Source organism: Pipra filicauda, unplaced genomic scaffold (genome assembly GCF_003945595.2).
Source record: "Pipra filicauda isolate LSUMZ 115617 unplaced genomic scaffold, ASM394559v2 scaffold14_size4853619_pilon, whole genome shotgun sequence".
Lineage (NCBI taxonomy): Eukaryota > Metazoa > Chordata > Aves > Passeriformes > Pipridae > Pipra > Pipra filicauda.
In genome coordinates, this window is record NW_024103985.1 from 1,599,274 (window position 1) to 1,624,735 (window position 25,462).

Sequence of the window (25,462 nt, forward strand, 5' to 3'; positions counted from 1 at the left end):
TGATTCTGTAATTTAAGAAATTACATTTCAGCTTTTCCCAGCTTAATACAGTATGTCATATCAGTTGTGATTACATATTTTTGAGGAGTTTAGTAGTATTTGCTTGAGACACAAAGTAATTAAGCACATGTTGTGTTATTGTGTTTTAATACATGCAGATATCACATTCTAGGCCCTTCATAATTTACTTTGGTGAGTGAGGTGAGATTTTATATTGACCTATCCAACATCTCACAATGCTGAACAGCATTTGAAATGTACATTAGAAAATGTTATTTAAATCTTCAGGTATCAAAACAAAGGTACTCTCACTAAAATTCAGGAGTTACTGTTAGAACTCAGCCACTCTCTCCAGCAGCTCAGGAAGGTGGTTTTAATTTTCCTCCAAACAACACTCAGCTACAGTATGTTTAAAACTCGATTGTTATCCATCCTTGATCCTTTCTTAAAATACAGTGAATGCACCCGTGTTTTCAGAGACACCACACTAAATGCTGCAAAGGCTTCTAGATTGTTATTTTTTTCAGTCAAGACCTATATAGCATAAACCCCAGAGTTATCATAAATAGTAATAAAATGTTAAGATCTCTTTGAATGTTTCCTTTATTTCCTCTTTATTTCTCGGACGATTGGTTAAGTTTCCTTATTTCTCATGGAGCAGGCCTTGTCTTACTTTGATGTTTGCATTTTTGTCTTCTTTGATGTTGCACACTAAATGTGCTGGATGGCTTTTGTCTGGGGTTGGAGCCACGGTGGTGCAAAGTTACAACGACCAGGCTGTATGTCATGAGGTATCTCATGCAGATACCAGAACTGCAGCTTCCTTTTAACCCAAAACATGTCTGCATTTTGGATCACAGAGGCTCTTTTAGGCACAGGGTGAAGTTGGCACACACACCCAGAGCCAGCCCTTCTCAGTGTGGTGCAGCTGGGTGACCCGTGCTGTGTGAGGGTGCTGAGTGCTCTCAGAAGCCCAAATGTGCTTCACATGGGCCACTTCAAGGCCAGAATCCTGGCCCTCTACGTTTCAACAGGGCTGGAATTTCATGCCAGAAACACTTCCTGAAATGATGATGAAACTACCTTGGTTCTGCCTACCCTTAGATTAGCATTTATGCAAGGTTTGTTGCTCTTCTAAGTTGTAGCCATATTTTTTAGTTGGGATGGGGTTTTAAATGGTCTGAACAATGTTGTGCTGGATTATTTCTAAGTGTTAACTTAGTGAGATGCAGACAGTTGAACACGGCTCTGCAGCATGAAGACCCATTAGCAAAACATGAGCCTGCCCACCAAAATGCTTACAATTTGCCAGAACATGCTCCAGTATGTGTCTTTACCACTTCTAAACCCTCAATTCCAGAATACCTGTCATCCTCAGAGATCCACACAAGTGATTTGAAGAAGTAGTGTTTCAAAAATTATTAAATTTAAGAGCCTTTCTCTGTATGTAGCAGATTTTTCTCCCTCTACCCGAGGGAAAAGGAAGATTTGAAGAATAATTTAGGCTGCAATAACCAGGCATTGCAGTCTGCAGACCACCTTTCTCTGTCTTCTTCAGCCCTTGGGGAAACATAAGTATATGTAGCCCTGTGATGAATTACATCAGACCAGGTTATAAGCAAAGAAGTGAGTTTTCTGTTCAATCAAGCCTGCCCCACTTCTCATCTTTCTCATGGCCACAAATGTCCTGGATGCATTCTCAATGTTTTTACAAGATGTTGAATCAGGTTCAAGGCCATGGATATCTTCCATCAGCCACCTGTCTCCTGTCAATCTCCAACAGACTCCCTACACTGGCCTCTCAACCTTCCTGCCTGCTGCCCCACCCATCCGTGCTCTGTCTCTCTGCTTATAATCGGGGTGAACCTCTTTTGTCCTGAAGACTGGCTTCATAGTTTGGGATACACTTTTCTTGGTCCCGAGGTCATGTTCTTTTCCTCTTCCCTGTTTTGTTGTACCTTTGGATTCTTCCTGCTGTTGTGCAGGCTGTTCCCAAATCTTCGTTCGCGAAGCCTAGCCATGATGATGATGCTGCTGTGCAGGCTGTGGTTCCTCACCAGACCTTTCCCCTGGTCCCTGTGGCTGTCTTTCATCACTTGGCTTTCCTGATGTTTGGAGTGGTCTTTGACCACCCCATTGCCTTGTTCTTTGGACTAGCACACTCCTCTGGATTTTCTGGTTCTCGGCGCCTTATCCACACTTAGTTTTTTCTAACCGTGAGTACGAAGCATCTCTTGGGAGGCTCATGGCGACACGAGGAACAGCTTCAGGAGGCAGTGTTTTGGTACCAACCTCCCCTGATGCTCTTCTGCGGGGATCTTTATGGTTTCCCTGAGGCCACGATGTGAGCACGTCATCATGAAAACACACAGCGCTATTCACAGGTGCGGGAGGGCCTCCAAACCTGGCACAAGCCCTGGGGCTTGGCTCGGTAGCCAAGTGTCCTCTGCCCCGGAACACCTGGCGAGGCGCAGCCGGGCCGGCTCAGCCCCGCGGGCGGGTCGGCGCAGGGCTCGGCCCCGCGCCCGCTCATCCCCCGCTCATCCCCCGCTCATCCCCCGCTCATCCCCCGCTCATCCCCCGCTCATCCCCCGCTCCCGGCGCTGTTTCCGGGAGCCGCGGGCAGGTGAGGAGGCGGCGGCGGAGCGAGGGGGCCGCTATGAGGCTGCTGCTGCTCGCGTGTCTGCGGGCTCAGACCGGCAACGCCACCACCGCCGCCAGGATACAGTAAGTGCGATGCGGAGCAGGGGATGCGCTGCCCGCTGCGTGCCCGCAGGGACCCGCACCCGCCGCTGCCCCTCCGCAGCCTCCCCGGTGGGCAAAGGGGGCCCCGCGGGGCCGCTGCGGGGCCGGGGGGCGGCGGGGCCCGCCCGCCATGCGCTGCCCGCGCCGGCGCACGGAGGCGGCTCTGCGGAGCGGGGGTGTGCGGGGGGCGGCGGCCGAGCGGGGCCCTCTCACACGGCCGGGCCCGCCCCCGCCGCGGGCTGTGTTATCACCGTGTCCCCTGTGCCACTGGGAGCGGGGCTGTGTTATCACCGTGTCCCCTGTGCCACTGGGAGCGCGGAGCCGAGGGGTTCCCGCAGACCCCGTGAATAAGCCGCTCTGCTCGGGGCCGGTTGCTGGCGGAGGGGCTGCGGCACTCGCGGTGTCACCCGGGTCCCCTCGCCGGCCGCCCCTCGCAGCCCCCGCCCAGCCCGTGTCGGTCGGTGGGTTTCCCGAGGATGCCCGCATTGGGAAATGCTCGGGATGAGATGAGATGAGACAGTGCGAAGGGCAGCGGGGAGCTCGGCAATGAGTGCCCGTACAGGAGCCATCCCGGAGCAGCATCTGTGCAGGAGCCGCTCCCGTTGCTGCCCTGGCAATCCTGGGGATTCGACACGCGGCTCTCGGGGGGTGACGGACACGGGTCTGCAGCGCTGTGACAGAGCCCCAAGAATATCCTTAATGCCCCCATTTAACTCCTTCTGTGACATGTGGGCAAAGGATGTGGCTGACAGCGTTGCTATGCGCGTGAGCTTTGTTTTTAAAAAAAAAAAAGTCGCCATAAAAAGAAAAAGATTTCCCAGTGGTTTTGACCTCTTGAGGCCTGAGATAAGGATTTGGTTGCATCTTATCTAAAACTCATCTGCAGTTTAGTTGTTTTGCTTAGCATGAATCCCTTGGGATAGCCTTCTGCTATTGCTAGTCTTCCCTGACCTTGATCCATGTATTATCACATGTGGAATGTTATGCATAGAAATAGTCCTCTGACATTAAGTTTTCACACTGGTTGTGTCACCCCAAGTTCAGTCTCGGATTTGTGCAGGGTTGTATAAGGTAGTGGTAGAACAGACCTGCCTCCTGCCAGTCAGTCAGATGTTGAAGATATAAGCAAATGGAGCATAAAGACCAGAGAAAGCTGAAGGTTTTGGTATTTTAAAACAATAATTGTTAATAAAATGTTGAGATTAAACAAATTCATTCTTATGTTTATAACACACATTTTTATACCTGTATGTGTCAGCACAGTTCCTGTGTGGTGGTTTCTGTGGTATTCTCATTTCCTTTGCTCTCACTGGATAATGCAAAACTAGTTATTCTTTAGGACGCCAGTGCTCATTCTTCCTCAATAAGATTATTTATTCTACCTTTACAAATTAAATATTCACTTACCCACTTCTTCCAATTCAATTTTGAAGAAAGTCAGACAAACATTTAGACTGTGGAGCCATTCAGAGCTAATCTAGTGGAAAGCAGGTTTTGCATTATTTCTGGTTAAATTAAGTCTGAATAAAGCAGACAAACAAACATCCACCAAACTGTCTTTTAATTACACTGAGATTAATTGTGAATATGTGAGCATCCTGTGTCAAGGTACAGTGGCTTGGCAAGGTGCCTTTAGGTGAGTCATGGCAAACAGCAATTTTGGTAGCCTTCTCCAGCTGTGACTTGTGATGGTGGCCTAAAATAATGTGTTTTAGTAGGAAAGGGTATAGATTTGGTGAGCTACAGCAGCTCTGCTGACAGATGGTTTAACATATTACTGTGCTAATGCAGTCATTTGCAGCTGTATGGACACATCTGCAGTGACCTGTGTAGGGTACATCGATTGTTGATCCTGTTGCTTCCCAGGAGTACCTTACACAAAGTGTAGGAGTACCTTACACAAAGTGGATGCTGCTTTCTCATGCACACAGACCTTGAAGTGGGAAGAAAATGAGTGAAAGATCAATTTAATTCATGTTCACGATAAAGCTGGATAAAGGATTATAACAGGAATAGTGCTTGAGAGTGAGTAATGTCATGTTCAGTTCCTATCATAACCTACCATAACTGTTATTTATAGTAATAATATAAATGAGCCTGTTCAGGGGAAAAAAACCCTCTGATCAGGGGAAAAAATGGAGTATTAGCTATCAATTAAGTCCATCATCCTCACTAAAAGGCTAGTCAGGTGACAGCTATCACTAAAACCATCCTGTGCAGATACTTCCATCTGATATTGGTTTTCTTAAGACTTCATGCCATTATAAAATGAATAAATCTACAGGTATGGCCAAAGTCTTGGGCATGACACTTCTCACACTACTCCGCCACACCCGAGGTTATGGCCACATGGTAAACTTTGTAATACATATGTTAATACACATAAAATGCATGTGTATCCAGTAAACATTTGGCCTCAGCTGTATCTGCATACATGCTTATGAATTTATTTGTTCATTCTTTTTTGTCATATTGGACCATGGTAACTTTTGTTTAAATGAAACAGTGACATTGTCTCCGGGTTGGACACTTGCCAGCATAGATTAATTTTATGGCTTAATAACACTGCATATCCTATGTTTGTGATATTACAGCTGTTCCCATAACTGCTTCGTCTTTTCATAAATAAGATACTCATTTCCTGAGTCTCAAGTAACTGGTGATAAAGGTACCAGAATCTAATTTGGCTAGAAATCAGCTTGCTAAAACAAGTGGTATAATGAATGTGCTGTGGGCCTTATTCGTATTACTGTGGTATCATCTTTAATCACCTTCAAAAATATGAGCAATGAGTAGAAGATACACCACCAAGTAAAAGCCTTTGCATAGGCTGCCATTCTTCAGCCTTAGAAAAGAGATCAAAGAGGGTGTCAGGAAAGAAAAGAAATTAATCTTCTCTTCCCCTTGAAATGTTCTGTTCTTCTTTTATTACTTAGTAGTAAGGAGGAATAGATTTTTTTAATTAATTGGTTAATTAGAAAGATTTAGATGAAGTATTTTGTCAATATGTAAATATCCTTTGGAGAGGGAGAACTTGTTGTGATTCTCATTAAATGGCCAGTTGAGATAGCCATTCTCTAAATCTTCAGGTAATCAACTGCAGGAGAATTAAACACACAAATTCAATGCTGCTTATCATTCCTCTTTACAATTGTTTTTTTAGCTTAGACATTTATTGGAGTAATTCTGAGCCCAAATGTTTCCTCCATTCAGTCTTACCCTGTCTGCCACCGTTCCAATCCTACAGGAGAGCACTGGTACAGCAGGGGATCCTCTTCTCTTCCTGGCAGGTCGGAAGGGCTCTTTTTCCTCCCTGATTGATGCAGGTGCTGGGAGATTCCTGGTGCTCTTTGTGTGGCCATTCCCAGAGCAGGATGCTGCTCATCCTCCACCTTTGGGACTGAGATGCAATCGTTTACATGGCCTACATTGTTGCTGCTTCCCAAAATTGTTTACATGGCAGGACCTACTTATAAGACAGGACTAAACTTTGCAGAGTTATTTTGTCCTTCCAAAGCTCCGTTACTTCAGAACACAGAGACAGAAGGATTTGCTTCCCATCTTCCCTCACTTTTTTACTTTCTGATCTTACTCACAGTGAATTTTATTCATACTCCATTCATGCCAACACGATTTGTCTATGCTGTTTAAAGGAGAAGTTTGAGAGAGAAATAAAATGAAGAACACGTTGCTTTAACAAGTATGAAAACAAAAATTACAAAGAAAACAGAGAAGATCATGCAGGGTTTCAACTCCTGTAATTTGACCAGCTTCAGTGGGAATTGTGAATCCTCAGGTCTGGCTGAGTTTCAGAAGAGGCAGTGGAATGGCTCTGCTCACTTAATAGGCTTTAAATTGGGCCATATACATTTAACAGTAGTTGATACACAGCTGCTTTACAGAACAGACAGCCAAGGGAAAGAGATAATTAATATTTTTGGATGAAGCCTATTTTGTGCCATTCAAGAAGTGTCAGTGTGTCTACCTACCAGGAACTTTTTGGAAATCAAACATTCTTTGTCTGCAAGTAACTCCATTGAAACATCAGTTGAAATTTAGAACGTAAATGTTTCTAAAAGAAAGACATCACAGAAAATATAGCAAGTTTCACAACCATGATATTTTAAAAGTAATCATACTTTTAACTTGCTGTGCTTTAACCTCAAACAAAATGTGTTTGGAACTATAAAACTGTTTCCTTATGTGAAAACCTGTTGAAGGAGGGAAGACTGCTGGCCAGGAAAAGTGAGAAGTAGTGATCAATACTGTAGGCAATAAAAAATGAAACGGTGTAAAACATCATTTGGTATTTCATAGTTGTGTTAGAAAAAAATGTTTTTCTATAGAAATCTTAAATAAAGTGAAAACATATTCAAAAAAGGTTGTTCCTTGTAGCAATATCTCTCTGCATACAGATCTGGAGAAGACACAAATTTCACTTATAAGCTTCATGATTTCCAAAGAGTATAAAAAATACAACAACAACAACAAAATTATTTCCTGAATACTAAAATAAGCAGGACTGGAAAATATTTTGTCCAATATTCAGATGTTTATAAATATCACAGTATAAGCAGTGACCAATATAATGGACTTTGATAAATGATCTTCCACACTTACTGAATGCCTAAAGTTTTCCCTGAGAGTTTCTTCCTACAAAAACACCCAAAAGCTGGAATCTGACAGCCCAAATCCATTTTAGAAATATTATTCTCCCCAGGTCATGGCATTGGATTCCATGAGATTTTCAGCAAAAGGGAAAAATATGGCAAAGCAAGGCAAATTCTGGATCCAAGCAATAATCACTGTTTGTTAAGACACTTACTTGGAAATTTATCTACTGCATAAAAAACTGTGATAGAAAATGTAGCCTTGTGATTTAGCATTTCCAGTGTTGTCTTTGATTCCCAGACAGCAGGAGACGTGTTCATTTTTATTTTTCATTCAGAAAGCATTTTTTTATGGAATGGCAAAATAATGTGAATACACAGTTGCCAGGAGGAGAGAAGATATGGGTAATGTATCTCTTCTGTCTTGGCTTCATTCAGGGACATCTGTGACTTCATAGACAGATCAGTCTTCCAAAAAAAATCTCCTGCAATAACTGTGCAGCACCCTCCTATCATGTTCCTTGATAAGAGCATATGTGTGAAAACCATAATCTGCTTTTTTTGGTTGTAAAGATGAAAAGTCATTTAGAAAATATGAAAATATGGCTAAATTTCAGTACTTAAATAGTAGCCAATAACTCTGCTTCTACACATATATATTTCCATATATGCATAATTTGAAGCTTGTGACTAATGATACTCAACTCAGTGGAATCTTTATGGGATTAAGGCCTCTTTAAATCTGGGAGTTTGAATTATTCTGGGAATAATTTGGTAATTTTTCCTTCATAAGATGTATGCAAATTCTTTACGTGCTCCTGAGTAGAATAAAAATGTGTAAAAAAAAAAAAAAAAGAAAGTGAAGTAACAGGGGTAATCCACAATTTCTGAGCCTTGGAACATTCAAGGGACTCCCTCTCTATTTACTGCAGAAACAGCTGTTATTCCACTGTGAGATTTGAAGCTGTGGAAACTGTAGAGGAAAAGTATTCATTCCTAGTGTATTTAAAAAAAAAAACACGAAAAACCAACAAAAAGACACTTTCAATGGAAAATCCTAGCTGAGTTTCTTGATTCCTGATGTCCTGAGGGAGTTATTTTCAAATTAATTGTGATATGCAAACATATTGCTTGTACATGATAGTGATTTATGGTAATTGCAATACTGATGGGAAAAAATCCTTTTAGACTGGTTAATGAGCACCTGTGAAATTATGGAATGCACTCAGGAGCATCCCGAGTATTTGCCCGAGAGATTTTCTTTCCACAGCTGTGAGATTTGGGCATCATTATTTAGATATAAATTGAGAGCCTCTTTCCAAAGGGAAGCAGGTACTTGGAGCCAGTTCGTGGGACAGCTGATGGAAATAATTGCTCGACAGTGTAAATAAGGAGTTTACAATCTGGCTGCATTTTATTATTTATTAGTACTTATGAGAATTTATTGGTCTCGCTTCAAACAGCGAAGTTAAAAGTAAAAGGAGTTTCTTTTTTAGGATAAGGAAGAAATACAGCACCATATGTTGTGCCAGTGGAGCTCTGTCTGATATAGTGCTAATACATTCCTTCCAAGGCCTCAAGACATTTTACGGCATTTTTAGCACCAATTTCTGCAGTAATGACTAACTTGTGCAGGACAGAAAATTACATTCCTTGGGAGGATATGAAATAATCAGGAAAGGAAAGAGCCCCATTATCCAGGAAGCCGTTGAGTTTGCAGGATTTTAATGCCAGAACGATTAAAACGCGACGAGAAATAAATCAACTGGAATAATATGTGATGGGCAGAGAACATTCCTGTGGTCTTTTCATAATGTAGAAAGTGGAAACACTGCATGTCAGGAGAGGCAGTGTGCTAGTTTCTATCAAAACATGGATTTTCTCCTATATGTTTTCTGGCTGATGTCCTTGGAAACACTGATAACTGATTGTGGTTTCAGTGGCAGGAATAAAGCTGTCTGTAATCAATCAGGTTCTTGTCTTTGGCAGTCTTTGAATCAACGTTCTACTATGAAGAACCATTGTATATAAAGATGAATGTGTAAGCTGACACTGAGGGGGTTTTGTTGTTGGTTTGGATTGTTTTTTTTTTTCTTTTTGTGTAATTACTTTTATGTAGTTTTTTGCTTATACTTCAATTATCCATTCGTTTTACAAATGGGTGAGTGAAGACAAGAAGCAATTAAACCCACGATCAAACACAGAGGGAATACAATTCAACTCTCTGGTTTTCTTCATGTATTAATTTTTTTTTTGATGTTCTGTAGTTTTAGTAGCATTGATTAGCTGGATGTACTTGTGCTTTTTTCACTTGGTGGCCTCTCTCCAGAACAAGGATCTGAGAATCTCTAAGAACAAGGTCTAACACACTCAATTCAAAAGGAGACTTTTCAGCATAATAAGTTGAAGCTCAATCAGGAAAGATCCTGGTCATACTTAATTTCTGCTGATTTTCAAAGGTTATGTTGATGGGGCTTTGGCCTTGAAATGCATGCAAATTATGTTGCTTGGAAGTGTGCCTAAGGCTTTACAATGGTGAAGGTAAGAAACACTTTCCAGGAAAAAAATAAACAACTTTTTAAATTGCTCCATCATTGCTTGAACAAACCTAGCATGAAGTTGAATGTCAGAGCAAAGATTATTAAGGAAAAAGGTTTTGATTAAGCTTGCTTGATATTCTGCCATGCCTACAACATTGATAAGTATAATTTTTATTCTTTTACTCTTTGTTCCAATAATGAAGGAATCATCTACATGCTGCAGGTCATATCTGTGTTCTCAAAGATGCTTTCCTGTACGAAAGTCCAGCTGAAATTGCCGATCTCACCTCCACAGACAAGTTTGATGCAGCCCTGGCCATTCATCTTTATAAAGGAGGCAGACTTCTGCAAGGTAATCCTCTTTCTATTTTCCAATAAAAATGCCTCTTAAAAAAGTACTGCAGGAGAAGAGAATGAATAGGAACATTTATAAATGGCTGTAAATGTATAAACCCACACACAATGTCGTTATTCTGTTTATCCACTTCAGCAAATGTTCAGAAATGCTGAACATCTTTCTCTGTGGGAGATCTGATCCAGAGAGGAGAGAACTAAATAGATGTACTTTAAAAGCACATAATGCATTTTGTAATTAAGTGCTTTAACTACACCAAGATAAGAGTGTTATATTAACATTAGGATACTCTCAGCAAGTGTGTTCTTTCAGAGGACAGTGGCTTGGCTAAGTATAGTTGAGGTCAAATGCAAGAAAGCAGAGAGGCTAATTTGATTTTTCTGCTCAAAAGTGAGTCAGGGTTTTTGGACATTAAATAACTTTGCAGTATTGTCCCTGTCAGCTAACCCATGGGAGTCAAAATATTATCAGACAAATAACAAAAGTTTCTGTCTGGCCGCCTACAACCAAATTTAGCCTGCCATTAATGATACACTAGAAACACCAGCTTTCAAAATTACACACTGTCACCTACTGAAATTCCAAATATGTATCAATTATTGAGATCACCTTTGTATTATATCAATCTATTCACTTGAATAAAGGCTCATAATTTCATACTTTCATCAGATCTCAGTGTAAGTTCTGTTGTTAGTTTTCACCCTCCAGAAGTGCCCCTGCAGTTTGTGTTGGTGGGTTTTCAGAAAGCCTGAATTATCATGTCTGGCTTGTTTCTGTTTCTTTTGTTACAATGGAGCTCTGATTTCAGATGGGACCCTACAATCCAAGATGATCTCTGCTAACATATGTATTAAGAGTTCTCTTACTGGAATAAAGAGATTTTTTTACAAGACCTAGAATTATTTTGGAAGAGGCTTATGGAAAGTCTGAGAACTCTCTATTTTTTTTTTCCTTTCTTTTGCTAAGGAACAAAAAATAAGGTTGAATTTTAAATGTTTATTGCAAAAGTGTATTGGAGTTTGACTTGCATAGCAGTGCCTGAATGCTGTTGCTGTTTGCCTTTCAAAATCCCAAGTGACCTGCAAAGCCCAGTACTCAAATGATTTACAAAAGCTCAGTAATTTAAATAAATCAGTCACACTGTTCCCAAAAGCATCTGCAGTAACTGTGAGAAAAATAAACCAGAAACCTGTGAAAGGCAAGACAGTAAGTAGTAAGGTTGCTGGGATGATCATGGTCAAAATGTAAAAGTTATGGAGGAAAAAAAGTGATTCAGGGGACACTCCTGATTCCTGTAACATTTAGAAATTTAGTCATACTACCACTGCTGCCATACTACCAATCTTTTGGGCCTCATCCTGGAAACTTTGTTTAAATGAGTGGGGATGTATGATCAACACATGTAATAGATGACATAGTAATTATTTGCTTTTTAAATTTATTAGAAAGGCAATACATATTTTATATTACAGAAAATCAACCTCTTGAAGATTAGTGCTGTGGGGCTTTGATAGTGCACATTAATTCTCTTCACCTGCAAACATTAGAGCACAATATCTAAAAATGCCAAGGAAATTCTCTAAGTAGCCAGAATGGTAATTAGTCTTTCATTTGTTGTGTTTGTTGTTTCATTTAGTAATGAGGAAATTAGCAATGCTAATAAATCCTCACCTTACAGCTCACTTAACTTTCAAATATAAATGTGAAACATAGACTACACTTTCAATCTTCATCAGCATATTTATTTTGTTTCCTTTTTTTTTGAAGATTTCCTTATTTGCTTGTTTTTAGCCATGGATTTTAATTAGGAGAGTTCCCTGAATTAACCACCCCCACACCCTTAAGGAACTGTGGGTGTTTATAGGACCTGTCACCAAGAGTTTTTGCAGCCATGAACGCTGAAGGTCAGTCATGTCTCAAAAGGAAGAACCTCCCTCAGCACAGGAACCTCTTGTTGGTCCAGTGACAGCAAATGAGAAATAACAAAGGATATTTTCTGCCTTTCTTGATACCCAGAGTGTGGTGTCAGTACAGTCTCACTCCTCACTCCTGTTCTCTGTCAGGAGGAAACCTCGGCTTCAGCTGTCACAGCCAATGGATGCCTGCAAAACCCACTGGATGGGCCACCTTAGGCCCAGGTTTTGTAGACTGTCTTACTGGAGAGCAGTTCCTTTGCAAAACTGCAGCCCATTTGGAATTTCAAATTATATTCTGCCTGTAATAGTCAGCCACCAGGAGGTTGTTATTTGTTAGTTTAATGCTGTGTAAAACTGACCACTTAGTCCCTTCCAGTGCTTGAAACAATGGACAGCAAACATTGTGGTCTTGATTGGCTTCAGGGGAGAACATTACTGCTCAGTGGCTAAAAATAACCTGACTCCAAGAAAAGCAGCGCAATTAGAAAGGAATCTTACACTACTCTTGGCTTTTGGATTGTCATCCAAGTGGTCTTTGGCTTTTCCTTGTCAGTCAAGCTGCTGTTAGCACTGAAGTGCAACACTGCCCTGCTTTGGTGGCTTTACTGGTACATAAAGATTAATTTATTCTGATGCCATGTGTCAAAACTAGGCTTTACCAAATGCAGGCACCACTGGGATATATATGATTTTTTGATACTCTAAGGTTTGAATGTTGATACAGTCTTGTGCCCAGACTCCCACAGGCAGACACACCTTCCTCTACTTGTAGTGTTCTGAGCACTGTGAGGCTTCCTAAAACAACCTCCACAAATTGGGTGATCACAGGAGGTCTTGGTACCAATTATAAACACAGATCCATCTCTTTGGGACAGTGGTTTTGTTACAGGTTCACAATATGGTGCCTTATTTAATTTGGTGGCATTTTCCAATGGTGTGGCTCCATCTCTACTTCTTGTAGCAGTAAAATCAGCTTAAGAAGTCAATATTTAAAAAAATAATAATAATTTCAGTAACCAACTTTCCAAGGAGAGTTACCCAGACCACAGTATTGGTATGCTTGAGGGCAGAGTGGCTGGGACTGGATAACTGGGACCAAATTTTGCAATCCTACATCTTTTTAACATGTGAATAACATTTGAAATATATATGCTGTTTGGTAGGTTGCTAAGTTTAGAATCTAATTGATTGCTTTTAATAAGCATGGAAAAGGGAAATAAAATCTCATAGCTATACAACAGACTGTGAAATTGCATAGATATTGTATGGGGGGTTTCAGTGCCAAACCCATAAAAATTCAAGTTTCTTCAAGTTTCCTTTTCAAACAGTTCTACTTAAATACATGGTACAATATTATTAATGTACTTACTATCTTACTATCTTACTATCCACTCCTACTCATTACCTTGGCACGTGGGCCAGCTTCTCATTGTAGTCATTGCTTTTCAGGGAGCAGAATTCCTTTTGGAATCATCTTTGGTGGGACAGATGTAAATGAAGATGTCAAAAGTGAAGAGAAACATCGGGTAATGGGAGCAGTGCTAGAGGAAGCCAGGTAAGAGCATGTGTGGAAGACTGAGGAAAGGAAACTACATTTTTGTAGTGGCAGATCTTTTAGGAAGTGTTCCCTAAGTGCTTGGAATCACTGGGAGGTGTGTAGGCCAGCAGACAAAGGCTAGACTGCTTGAAATCCCTATGATCTCTACATATTATGATTCAGTGATGAAAGTAGAACAGTTTCTTCACGAAATACAGTCTGTATGTAGTCTATCATTTAATCCTTTCATCATATTTGTCCATGGAAGACTTGGCAGAAGTAGGGCTAAAACTTGATCTCTTGGGTTGTAAATTTTCAAAAAGACTGAAATCCCATTAAAAGCTAATGAAATCTGGGCTAACTAATCCTCTGCTTTGTGTACTGAATCATAACTGTTGTCTAGAATAATAGAACTATGTGTGTGATGAGGATATAAAATTCTGAGGCAGGTGAAGGAAATGAGATGAATAGGAGCAAGAATACTCAACCTGGGATTTGGCAGCACACTGCTCTGTAAAATAATCTATCCTATGGGTAGACCCCTTAAAATAATACACATCTAAGTATCTCCAACAATATCCATACAGTTCCCATTTGGACAGAACTATTCTGGCCATGAAATAACTCATATTTGGTATCTAAATAGTGAAGTTTTAGTAGTGGAGGTGCTTAATGGTGAATTAGTGGCAGAGGTATGATTTTTTAAATAATAAACATTTGCTAGTGATGGAGGTAAGAATGTTCTCATTAATTCTTACTGTAGTAATATCAGGAGCCTAAACAAGGTTGGACCCTGTTTCCAGAAGTGCTGAATGTCGCTCCAAGTTGCTTTTTTTAAAACATCTGTTTCTTAGTAAATTCTGGGTTAAGTTACTTATATTCAAACATATAAAATATTCTATATTGGAACTAAACTAACATATATTAGGCATTAAGTGCTATCTGCACATACAGACCAGGGTTCTCAGCAGTTTGACTCAAGTGAGGTGACAACTAAAAATAACAACTGGCATTGTCCTGTTGCATCACAGAATCAAACCTGTTCTCAGAGCCCTCCCTCACACTTAGCTTATTGACAGAGGGCTTGATTGAAAAGGGGATCACTCAAGTATAAGGAGCTTTTGTTCTTTTTTTACCCCTGCTAATGCCATCCTTTCCCTGGATACGGGAACAAAGAAGCGGAGACTGAAGACAGTCTTTAAGCAAGTTCTCTCAGTTTTGAGGTGAATTGACAAGGGAATATTTTCAGGGTGTTTTAAGTCTGAAAAAGTTCTAGTGACATGTCACTGTAGTCACAAAATGTAGTTCTGGAAGTGATGAGAAATCAGAGGAAAGGTCTAAAAACTAAAAAGGCTTTCAAGCATTTGTCATTGTTTCAACATCCCCAGAAAAGAAGTTTCCTTCTGCTTGATCCAGAGGTCTGTTGACTTCAGCAGTGTTTGATCATGTCCATGGTGGGCGAGTAAGCCCTTTTCTTCTTGGAAACTAAAACATTTAATGTATGTAAAGCTTCCTTCAATAGTTAGCTTAAGTGTTATTAAGATACAGGTTGAGGTTGTCACTGCGTGTGTAGCCAGAGCAGTAGCTCACTGATGGCAGAGGTGACTCTGCTGCTCCCTGTCTTCCTCTCCTCCTCCTTTCTCTTGCTTGTGGCTGTGTGATCCACTCTTCCCTGTGCCAGGACTGGGCTGCTTTCTGAGCAGATTTAGCTCAAGAGATGACATCAAATTGGCTTTTTGTTTCCTGGATTATTTTTCCACCCTTTTAATAAGAAAAGTCACCTTGTGGAAGGATGTGAGAAGGGTGTCTGTTTGATGGCACTTGAGTTGCACAAGGTGAGATAAAATTGAAGCCTCTGGATGTCTTATCATACCCAGTGGTACTGCTGGCACACTTTCCCAAAGAGAGCTTAAATACCTGGCTGAACAGATGAGGATACTCCCCGTTTATTCAGCTCAACACTCGAGCTAACCCAGAGAGCTGCAGCAGTTGAGTTGCAGTGTGGATTTGGGTTCAGGCAGAACCTGCAGCAGGCTTTCATCTCCTCATTTTATCTTTGCTAATACCACTCTATGTTCTGGCTGTTATTAGCTCACTTAATGCTGGCATGGATGTGCTGTTCTGTCTGTAGTGCCCTATAAAATGTGGTAAGTAAACAGACTTTAAAGACAGCACTTATTCACACTCATGGAAAAATCATTAGGGCATGTTCTTACTTAGTGTGACTTGCAGTTGAAAGCAACTTAAGGTTCCGTTCAAGAGAAATTTATATACTTGTTTACTTTTGTTATCAGTCAGTCAGAAGTTATTCTTTAAACAGGTCTGAAGCAACAGAGAAAGATATCTAATGTGGCAACTGAATTTCAGCACTGCACAAAATGAAAAATGTATAAAACCAGAGTCTCTGAGCGTGTCCATTTGATCCAGTTCTGTATTTAAAATGCTGTCTCTCACAAATACAGCTAATACAGGTTATGGAAAAACTGTGCTTTACTGAAGGTTTTTTAATGATAATTAAGTTAGGAACCTGCAGTATGCTAATATCTTGAATTTCCTATGATGTTTCAAAATATATTACTGCATCGTTATGCAGTTTACAATATTTTCTCTGCTATAGAAAAAGTAATTCAGTTTTCTAGAAGTTATTCTGAATGTGTCTCTTCTCCAGTCTCATCACTGGTATTATTCATTGCATAGTTATTAAAAGAAACATTGATTTTTTTCTTTCTTTATTGATTGCAGGGTTCTAAGCAGAAAGTATCATGAATTGTAGATTACTTGTCCAGTACAATATACCACCACATTCCATAAAACAAAGTATTGAACACTGTCTAGCTTTATGAGTGTTTCATTTTTAATCAAATTCCTCTAAATGGTGGTTGTACTCCTCTAGGGTATTTTTTTCTATTGAACAGTGTTTTGTAGACTTAGGAGCAACATCTTTTTATGCTTGTTAATGTGATGTATTGAAAGTATAATTGCAAAATCTGGGAAGGGAGCACGTGCAACTTGACAAAACAAGCATTTGCAAAGGCTTTAATAACCTTAAAGCTGTCAAGTTGTATATGAGAAATTCATTGTAGTATCATAAAGCAGATACTGCAAAAAAAAAGTATGGGAAGAAGGTTTGTTTTGACAAACAAAAGTAGGAGTTATAGTTCAGCATTTATGTGACTTCTAATGAATGACTGTGATTTCATGTCCTCAGATTATAATATAACATCTCCAATGGAAAAGCACTGTTCTGGTTGGGACTTTGTGTTGTGCTTTATTTCTAACCACTGAGGTGTTGGCTCAGGACAGAAACATTCATAAATTACATGAAAAAGAAACGCTGAGTCATAAGTTCAATATGTGATGACCTCTGTTTTATATTCAACATCTATACAAGTAATTAAAAACAGTAATTTTGCTAAGCAGACACACAGTTTCTCATATGAAGGAGGCATTCAAACATTCTGTCCCACAGGACTGATAATCTTCAGAAATGACCCCATTTGTGAGTCCAGTCAACACTAAAGTTCCATTTAAGAACATTCAAAGTATGTGTTTATGTTTCATTGCAACTTAAAAGCTACATTAAGGCCCAGCATGATCTTAAGATCTCTTCTGAAGAGGGATTCTTTATTGACTCTGACTCCATTAAAATATCTCCTTTGACTTCTTGGCATTACAGCAGGGTCCCAGTAATAACTGGGATAACTTGTTTATCTGGTATGCTTAGAAATCAGCCTTCTGTTGGCTGTAATGAGACACCTAATAATGAAAAGTGTTCCCATCACTGCTGCTCTTAAACGGTCTCTGACAGAACTGCTCTGTTATGTGGAATGAGAGCCCACTGCACACATTTCTCAAAGACACCTAAGTTTGTTACTCATTGACAGCTTTGACTACTTAGAAATAAGGAGAGAACATTGGGGAAGGGTTTAAAAAAATCCCTCTGCTCATTTGAATTAAACTCAGCTGCAGTGAGTTGGCCCTGGGTTATTGTCCAACAACAGTTGGAAACACGCTGCAGTTTGGCTCCCTCCTTATTTCGTGTTGTGGTTGTGAAGAGGGTTCCTGCACCTGCAGTGATGTAGGAACAGGAAATGCCAACTTCCTTCTGCAGCTCTATACTCCATATATTAAACTAGATAATCTGGGGGATGTCCCCATTATTTGGGTTTCCTCTTACTTTGAGAAAACCTCACTTTACCTTCCCAAGAGCTCTGAGTTGTAAAGCCTGAAGAGCCATTTGTTTAACCACTATTTTCTGCTGAAACAAATTCAAAGCCTGCTTTCTGTCTTTCCATCTATGATAATGTTTATAAGCCTCTGATCTTTGTTCTTATAAAGATTTTTTTCTGAAGTACTTTCCTGTTTTTCTGTTTAAACACTCTAAGCAGATGATCCCAACTATTTTTTTCCATTTAACTAGGTTTGCAGTGGCTTTCACAGTGGAAATGAAGGAACTGGCAGCAGCAGAGTGGGTATGTTTACATGATGATGGTAATGCTTAGAGTATTAGCAGCTATGCATTCTCCTAAAATGTTTTCTAAATAATGCTAAAGAATTGCAGTAATCTTCATATTTGCTATTCCTGTTTTTCCTTTCAGAGAAAGCATTTCATATTTATGTGCTTCAACAGGTCAAACAGATCTGGCATTTAAAAGCTGTTTATTATTTGGAAAGAGTATAGAGCATTTTAGCAAGTGCTTCTCTGTAACATTTGGAACTAATCATTACTGTTGTTATCGAGTTTCTCCTGATGCCATATTGTTTCTTTTGGCATCATTTAATAAACTTTCTGTTGCCAAAATTCCTCTAGACGGCATTAGTTATAATATAGAATTTTGAAGAATAATTTGAAAATACTTGTTTTGTCAACCCTGGAAATAGAAAATGAACTTCTTCAGGTGGGTGAACTGCAGGGGGGAATTTGAAGCTATGTTTTAGTAGGTCCCATCATTGCATCTGCTGCACTGCAAGTCCTCATCAGACATTCAGTGTGATTATTTTTAGTACCTGATGCTCTTGTTTGAAAATAGATGGTCAACATTTCCACCTTTACCTGGTTGAGTTGATGGCAGGCTGCCAGTGGAGAAAATTAAGACAAATCCTTGAAGAAGTAGAAACTAAGTGCTTGGTATCCCTTCAGTTCTAATTTGCATCATAATATAATCATTAATGCACTTTTGCCTACAAAATAATCACTTAGGGTGGAGCTTGCACAGCACAACAATTGAATATATAATGCTGTGTTTCAGCATTAATTGATTTTTAAAATCTATCTGCATTAAAAGGATACATGAGCAGACATAGGGTTTGGTATTTTATATTACAAATATAACTTGATTTTAATAGTTACTCCAATGAACTTCATGATGGGTAAATGTGGAAGGACACAGCTTCTGTCATAGATCTTAAGCAAGAAAAGGACAAAAGTGACAGGGTGTAAGAAGGAGAAACAAAACTGAAGTTTGAAATCCTTTCAAAATCAGCACCTCAGATGTTTCTAGCACCAAACTTTGATTTTACCCAAACACCTTTGTGCTCTGGGCCTGTGAGACTCATTCAGTGTTTTGGAGGTCTGAGGCAGACAAGGACTTGGAGGCAAGTCTATCAAGTCCTAAACTGAAATTCCACCTGCTGACCTGTATCTTAAATGCTGGGAGTTGGAGTTTCTGTTCCAGCTGCATCTTCATGTAAAGGGTGAGAGCAAAGGCCACATATTTCCTTTCAAGCAGTGAAGAATAGGAATACATTTTTCCATGCCTAGGTCATGGAATATTAACACTTTTTCCATATTAACTCACACTAATGTGAACTGCATTATTCCTCTAATGTGTGCCTTGCTAGTTAAGACAGTCAATTAAGAATTTTAATTACAAACATGTAAGCAGTTGCACTGTGCTCAAGGGCTGTATCTCCCACCAAATTCTTTTCTGTTACATTGGATGAATTACCTTTAATTATGAAGTACAGCATTCGTAATAATCTGTACTCCAGGTGAGTCTGAGATACTGTAAAAGATCTTGTGCTTATGGTCAGTGTTTTATTTCAACAGCATAAAACTGGTGCATGAGAATTACCTAAGCCAGTTTTAGTAGCATCCAATTTCATTTTCCATCCTCCTCAAGACCATTTAAAACAAAGAACATAACAGAAAATTGATCTATAAAGTGTGACTGCATCTCTACGCCCTGGTACCCAGCATTCCTGCTATTTTCTTCCTGACCATCCAAGCCCTGGCAGGGTTATATTTACTCACCATAAGCCATTTGGGGTCCAGCAGAGCATGAAACAAGACGCTTAACTTAAACTTAGTTTTGAAACTTAGTGGTTTTAAGGAAGTAAAGGCCTGCCTTCACCCCCCTGAGTGTGAGGCAGAGCTGTGCAGTGTGCCAGCAGTGGGGGCAAGGCTGGCTCCAGCTGCCCTCTGCTCTTCCCACCTTCCATTTTGCCGTGTCCAAGAGCCGAATTTCAGCTCTCCCACTGCAAATTTAAATTCTGAAGTTGCCCTCCTGCTTGCAGTGCCCTCTCCTTTGTTTGCAAGGAGGTTTCTTTTTATGACTGGAAGATCCAATATAATTTAAAATGTTACTTATTCATAAGGGAGGGAAGGTCCAATGTTAAGTAATTACAATTATGTAATAATGTATTAAACTCTTTTTATTATTTTTAAATCCTTTGGACACAAAAGCTAACATAGATTCTGACAGATGAAGTCCATAGAACATCCTCAATCTCCCACTGTAGCATGAAGTGTTGTTTTTCCCCCCATTTCATTTTCATGTGTATTTTTCATGTAGTTTTTGTGACAAAGTTCACTCTGATTCTCAGAAACCACCTCCTTCCCATCTGTGAGCCTCTTGCTGGTCACTATTCACTTTTTTAATGATCTCTTTTCTTTCAATTCCTTTTTCCAGTTCATTTCCAGTAACTGTTGTGACTGGGCAGGGACTGAAGGGGAGTCTCGTAGGAGTGACAGGGGAAAACCAAAATGTTTGCAAGTTAAAAAAAATTGCTTCTGTGGCTTCCTATTTTCTGAACTGACTGATCCAGGAATTGGTTGCTTAGCAGTTTGTTTCTGAATTAATTCTGTTTTCATTAAAAAAATACATTCCACGAATCCACAGTTGGAGTTATAGAAAGATATTAAAATAGGAAATTGCTTCTTTAATCACCTAAATTAAATAACTAGCAGAGTAACACTTCAGGAGTGACTTTGGAAGTGTAGTAATTACCTCTTTTACTATAGCTATTTTAAAGTAATTTATTTTGCAATTTCTGTTTGTGAATGTTCTGCAATAACTACTAGTTGCCAGTTTTCCTGTATAGGCAAGTCTACATATATTTGACAGCAGTTTCTGAAACTGATAGCTTTAAAAATTTTATTGTGGATAAATGAAGACTGTGTTTTCAAAACCAGTCTTTCAAGACTGATATTTTTTGAGGGGAACTAGGGCTGATTTTCCACTAGTTGAAAATCGTTTTATTCTGTATTTCAATTTTCTATGCAATAAGCAGGATAATGATCATAGGAAAGGATACAGAGATAAACTAAAAATATATATTTGTACTAACTCGGTCCTTGTGTTAACTGCAAAATTGATTCATCGACTCTGTAAATGTTCATAGTAAATATAAGTTACATTGCTTGACTTAGGTTTTGGTTTTACATAAATGTATCTTCCTAATAGTCTGGTTTGAGTTTTGGTAGTCAAAAGAAAATCACACTGACCTGTATTTGTTATACTAGTTGGGTCTTTTGAAGTTTGAACAGATATTTTATGTTGAACTGTGAAAGTTACTTTTCTTCTCCTTCTCTTTAAAGCCAGAGGCGAGGAAGAAAATATATGTCCAAACTCAAGGTGAGAGTTTTGAAAGGCTGAGTAAGGCATTCAATGGATTGGAATCGTGTTTAGTACCTGTATGTTTATGTGTCTGCCTTCTTTGCCCCAGAAATATTTTGCTGAGGTGGGTGTGGGGTTTGAAGTCCTGACTCTTCTGGAGTTGAGCTTTTTGCCGTTGATATTGAGGCAGTATTTGGGGCTCAGCCTAAATTTTCAACTCAGTGCTTTTAAAAAAGCTTTCCCAGATGCCTTACACCAGGAATTGAAAGATTAGGTGACACCTAAGGTAACACTGAGCTATTTCCAAAGTCTACAGGAGTTTTTATGCTGAATAATTATTCTCTGAAACTCCAAATTCCTTTAAATGCTTTGAGTTTCCCACATAATGACACCCAACAAATGTCTGATCCAAAGTGTATTAATTCAGTGATTAGTCTAGGGAACACTCAGCTCAGTATTTTAGGTGTGATTACTTAAGCTGCAGCTTCTAATTTTATTTATCTAAAAACAACTCTCTGTGGATTCCAAAATTCGTTCTATTTTGCATATTTCACTTTCAAAGAAAAGAAAATTCTTTTCAAAACTCTGATGTTGAAATAATTCATTGTGAAGCCTATTTAGCCCATGTTTAGTCTGTATTTAAGCCTCCTGTGAGGTAATAATTAACCTAGAGATTAAATCTTTTATGTTTAGGACTTTGGGTCTCAGCCTGCCCTGTCACTGTTTGGGAGTAATGTGCTCCCTCTGATGATGTTGTCTCACATGTAGATTTTAAAAGGCCAAATTTAACATGGTTGGGTTGCTAAAGAAGTTCATGTACTGTGTGATCGTGCAAAAATTCCAGCTGAATTTCAGTCTGATGCCCATGGAAGGATTGTACAGGCAACCTGACGTGGTTGGGATGAGAAAAGCTCGGGATGGGAACAGCTGTGTATGGAATTCACAAGTGTGCTTGGCAGAAATACTGTTTTCTTAGACCTGAAGGCTTCAAGAACCACAGTTCAGCCACCCAGGGGTCATCAAATATATGACTTGTCTTTTTTTTTTTAACACAGGAATTAAGACAACCCCCAGTGAAACATTTGACTGGTACAGGTTTCTAGAACGTGCAGGTAAAATTCACTTTTTTCCTGTGTCCACTGTATTTATTTTTAATAGATGTCAAGGATGACAGAAACGTAGAATGTAAAGTTTAACTAATTATGTAATAAGATGGATTTAATCATATGAAAAATGGCAGAATATCAATCAGGATTAATCTGGTCAGTAAACTGCCCAGACTGCCTCCAAATTTCTGGCCTGGCCAGGGTTAAACTGCACCAAAAATGGTCACAACATGTGGGTCAGTGTCCCTTAAAGGTTAACTTAAACCAAAGCATCAATACCTGAGCATGAGGTGCTTTATCTGTGGGATAGAAACTGGGGATGCCACTTCCAGAAGAGAGGGTGAGGTGACAAACTGCTGAAGAAGGGATGTGTTGATGTTTTATAATTTGATCTTGGTCTAGAGCCTATCTCTGTTCTCACCAAAGTAATGGTGTGTAAGGCACATGTCCTAATTTAAACCACCTGATCAGGGCAATTCTTTAATTTCTTCAGCTGCCTTTCCCCCCAAAGAATAATTTATAGGCATTTTCCTGTGGTAAAAATGTTTCAATATGATATTCATCAATCTGATCTCTGATAGTACAGCTGTTCCCTCTGTTACAAATGAATCCTCACCAGTCAATGGCATTATCACACCAGTAACTGGGTGCCATTAGTCAAAGCCAGTGTCAATTTTAAATTGAGCAGTGTGAGGGTATTTTGTTCTCAGTAAATCACAGCACACAAGCACAGTGCCACTAAGATTAATAATTTTCTGAAGTGAAATGATTTGTCACTTTCTAGCTCAGCCTTAGTGTTGATTTGATCTCTTGTCCAACCATTTTATGATTAAATGAGCAGTCAACAGATTGAGGAGGGGGAAGCTCCCCCTAAAGTGAATTTCTAATATATTAGAGACAGTTTTTTGCCTAATGTGTACTAATGCAAAAGTGCAAAATAATTCATAAAGTACATGAAAAGCAAACTAAAATGTGACTCTAACATCTGTACCTCTTAAATAATAACTTGAAAACTGGCATCAGATTATTCAGTATTGGTTTTATGGACTGTTTCATCTCATTTATCTTCTCAGCCTTGTCTCTGTGTCCATCTCTGGTGGCAGCCTCCACTTTCCACTTCTTTTAATATTGCACATGGAAGCAGGTTTTTTTTTGGCTGTACCTTTGCACTTTCCATGGACTAATTAGGATTTCCCACTGAATTGCTTTTCTGGGGATTTGCAGTTTCAAACTGTTTAAAATTCTACTAAACTTGGAGCAATCAGTAGAAAACTATCAAAAATAGAAGGCAGTTTTACTCAGAAGAATGTGATGTTGATAGTGTGGGCTTGCACAAGAAGTGCATTTGAGAACATCCCGAGCTTTTATGCAGATAAAACTGTCCAATCTCGTTCAGCTCATGGCATTTATGATCTCTTTTTTTAAGACTTTTTTCATGAAGTTCTATTCCATACCTGAAGGCACATAATGATTTTCTGGGGGAGAGATATTTCTCCTTATAACTCTTGCCTGTATCTTTAGCAGTATCCTTCAAAATCTGTCAAATTCAGCATTCCCAGGCCTGAATGTAAAGAAAGAGCACATGCCCTACAGTGGAAATTATAATCCATTTGAAGCATCACTGTTAAACATCTTTGGTGTTCAGGCCATACATTGTCAAGTTACTCCTTAAAATGGAACAGGCTCTTCAGAATCCCTCGAGGCTTTTTTCCATGGGACACACTTCTTATGAATATTCTTTGTACTGATTTTTTTTCTGTCATAGGAAACATATGCTCGTGTTAAATATAACACCAGTACATAAACAGTCTCTTTAAATCAGTGGAAAAAAAGAATTTAATGGTAGATTTAAGTGAGTGGCAGAATAGGACACTTCCAGCCCCCAAATGTGACTGGTACTGAACCAAAATCTGAGGAATCCCAGATTTTTGTACATTCCCTTTGCTAGTTTGGGTATAGCATAAAGAGCAGTTGCCTCACACAAATGGAAACAATACTGTTGGAAGGGTTTTTTTTCACGTTATTACAGGTGCAGAACAATCTCAGTACAAAAATCATAGGATTAGTATTTTTTTCATCATCTCAGCAGTAGAGCTGCAGAGGTGATGCTGGTGTTGTGTTAGTTTCTATCTGTTAGCTGCAGTATTTTCAGTGGCTGGTTACTAACATTTATTGGCTAAACCTACAAAAAATAAAGGCTTTTAAATTTAATTGACACTCTGGTTAGTGGTCAGTGTCACAGCTTATGTTGAGGAGAGACTGCAAGCAGCAGTAGTCAAACCAAAAAGCTGCACCAAGTGCAGTCTTCAACACAGACTTCAAGAAAACAACATTTTCAGTATAGTTAGTACCTCAGGCTATTTAAGGAAGTATTACTGCCTGTGTCAGTCTGGAGATCAGACCGGATGATCAAAATGTTTTTCTCTGACCTTACAATAGAGGAGTCTCTATGCAGCATAATCAGGTTGATGGCAATTTTAGAAGCCTATCTATAGACTTGAGAGAGCCAAGGAAATTTCAGGCCTTTGCTGTAAATTGATTGACAGAAAATGACAGGAGAGTCTAAGAAAATGTGAAACCTGAGGCTGATCTTCTCTAACAGCTCAACTCGAGGATGGAGCAGAGCTGCCTGAGATCAGAGACAGGCTTGATGGCATCATCCTGGGATGAAAAGCTCCTTTTGATTTCAGTGGAATGTGGCTGAAGCTTGGAAGATGTAGACCCTAATAAACACTTAGGCATCATGTGATTAGATGTGGATAACTAGGAATTCCAAACTAATGAACTGAGAAAGCCTATTTGCCCAACAGATAAG

At 39.5% G+C, this 25,462-nt stretch overlaps 1 protein-coding gene across 4 annotated transcripts in view; it reads left to right on the forward strand.

The window, feature by feature from the left end:
- Positions 1-2,257: 2,257 nt before the first annotated feature.
- GLT1D1 (glycosyltransferase 1 domain containing 1) overlaps positions 2,258-25,462 on the forward strand; it is a 50,059-nt gene continuing 26,854 nt past the window's right edge. For 2 of the 4 annotated variants that reach the window (XM_027733061.2, XM_039378880.1), the window contains exons 1-6: positions 2,571-2,727; positions 10,099-10,247; positions 13,616-13,721; positions 18,124-18,175; positions 21,523-21,559; positions 22,597-22,653. In XM_027733061.2, coding sequence (XP_027588862.1) covers positions 2,660-2,727; positions 10,099-10,247; positions 13,616-13,721; positions 18,124-18,175; positions 21,523-21,559; positions 22,597-22,653 — 469 coding nt within the window. In that variant the 5' untranslated portion in view covers positions 2,571-2,659. Of the gene's footprint in view, positions 2,385-2,437; positions 2,728-10,098; positions 10,248-13,615; positions 13,722-18,123; positions 18,176-21,522; positions 21,560-22,596; positions 22,654-25,462 lie in introns of those variants that run through there. The other 2 variants (XM_039378879.1, XM_027733060.2) reach the window with 2 other exon arrangements.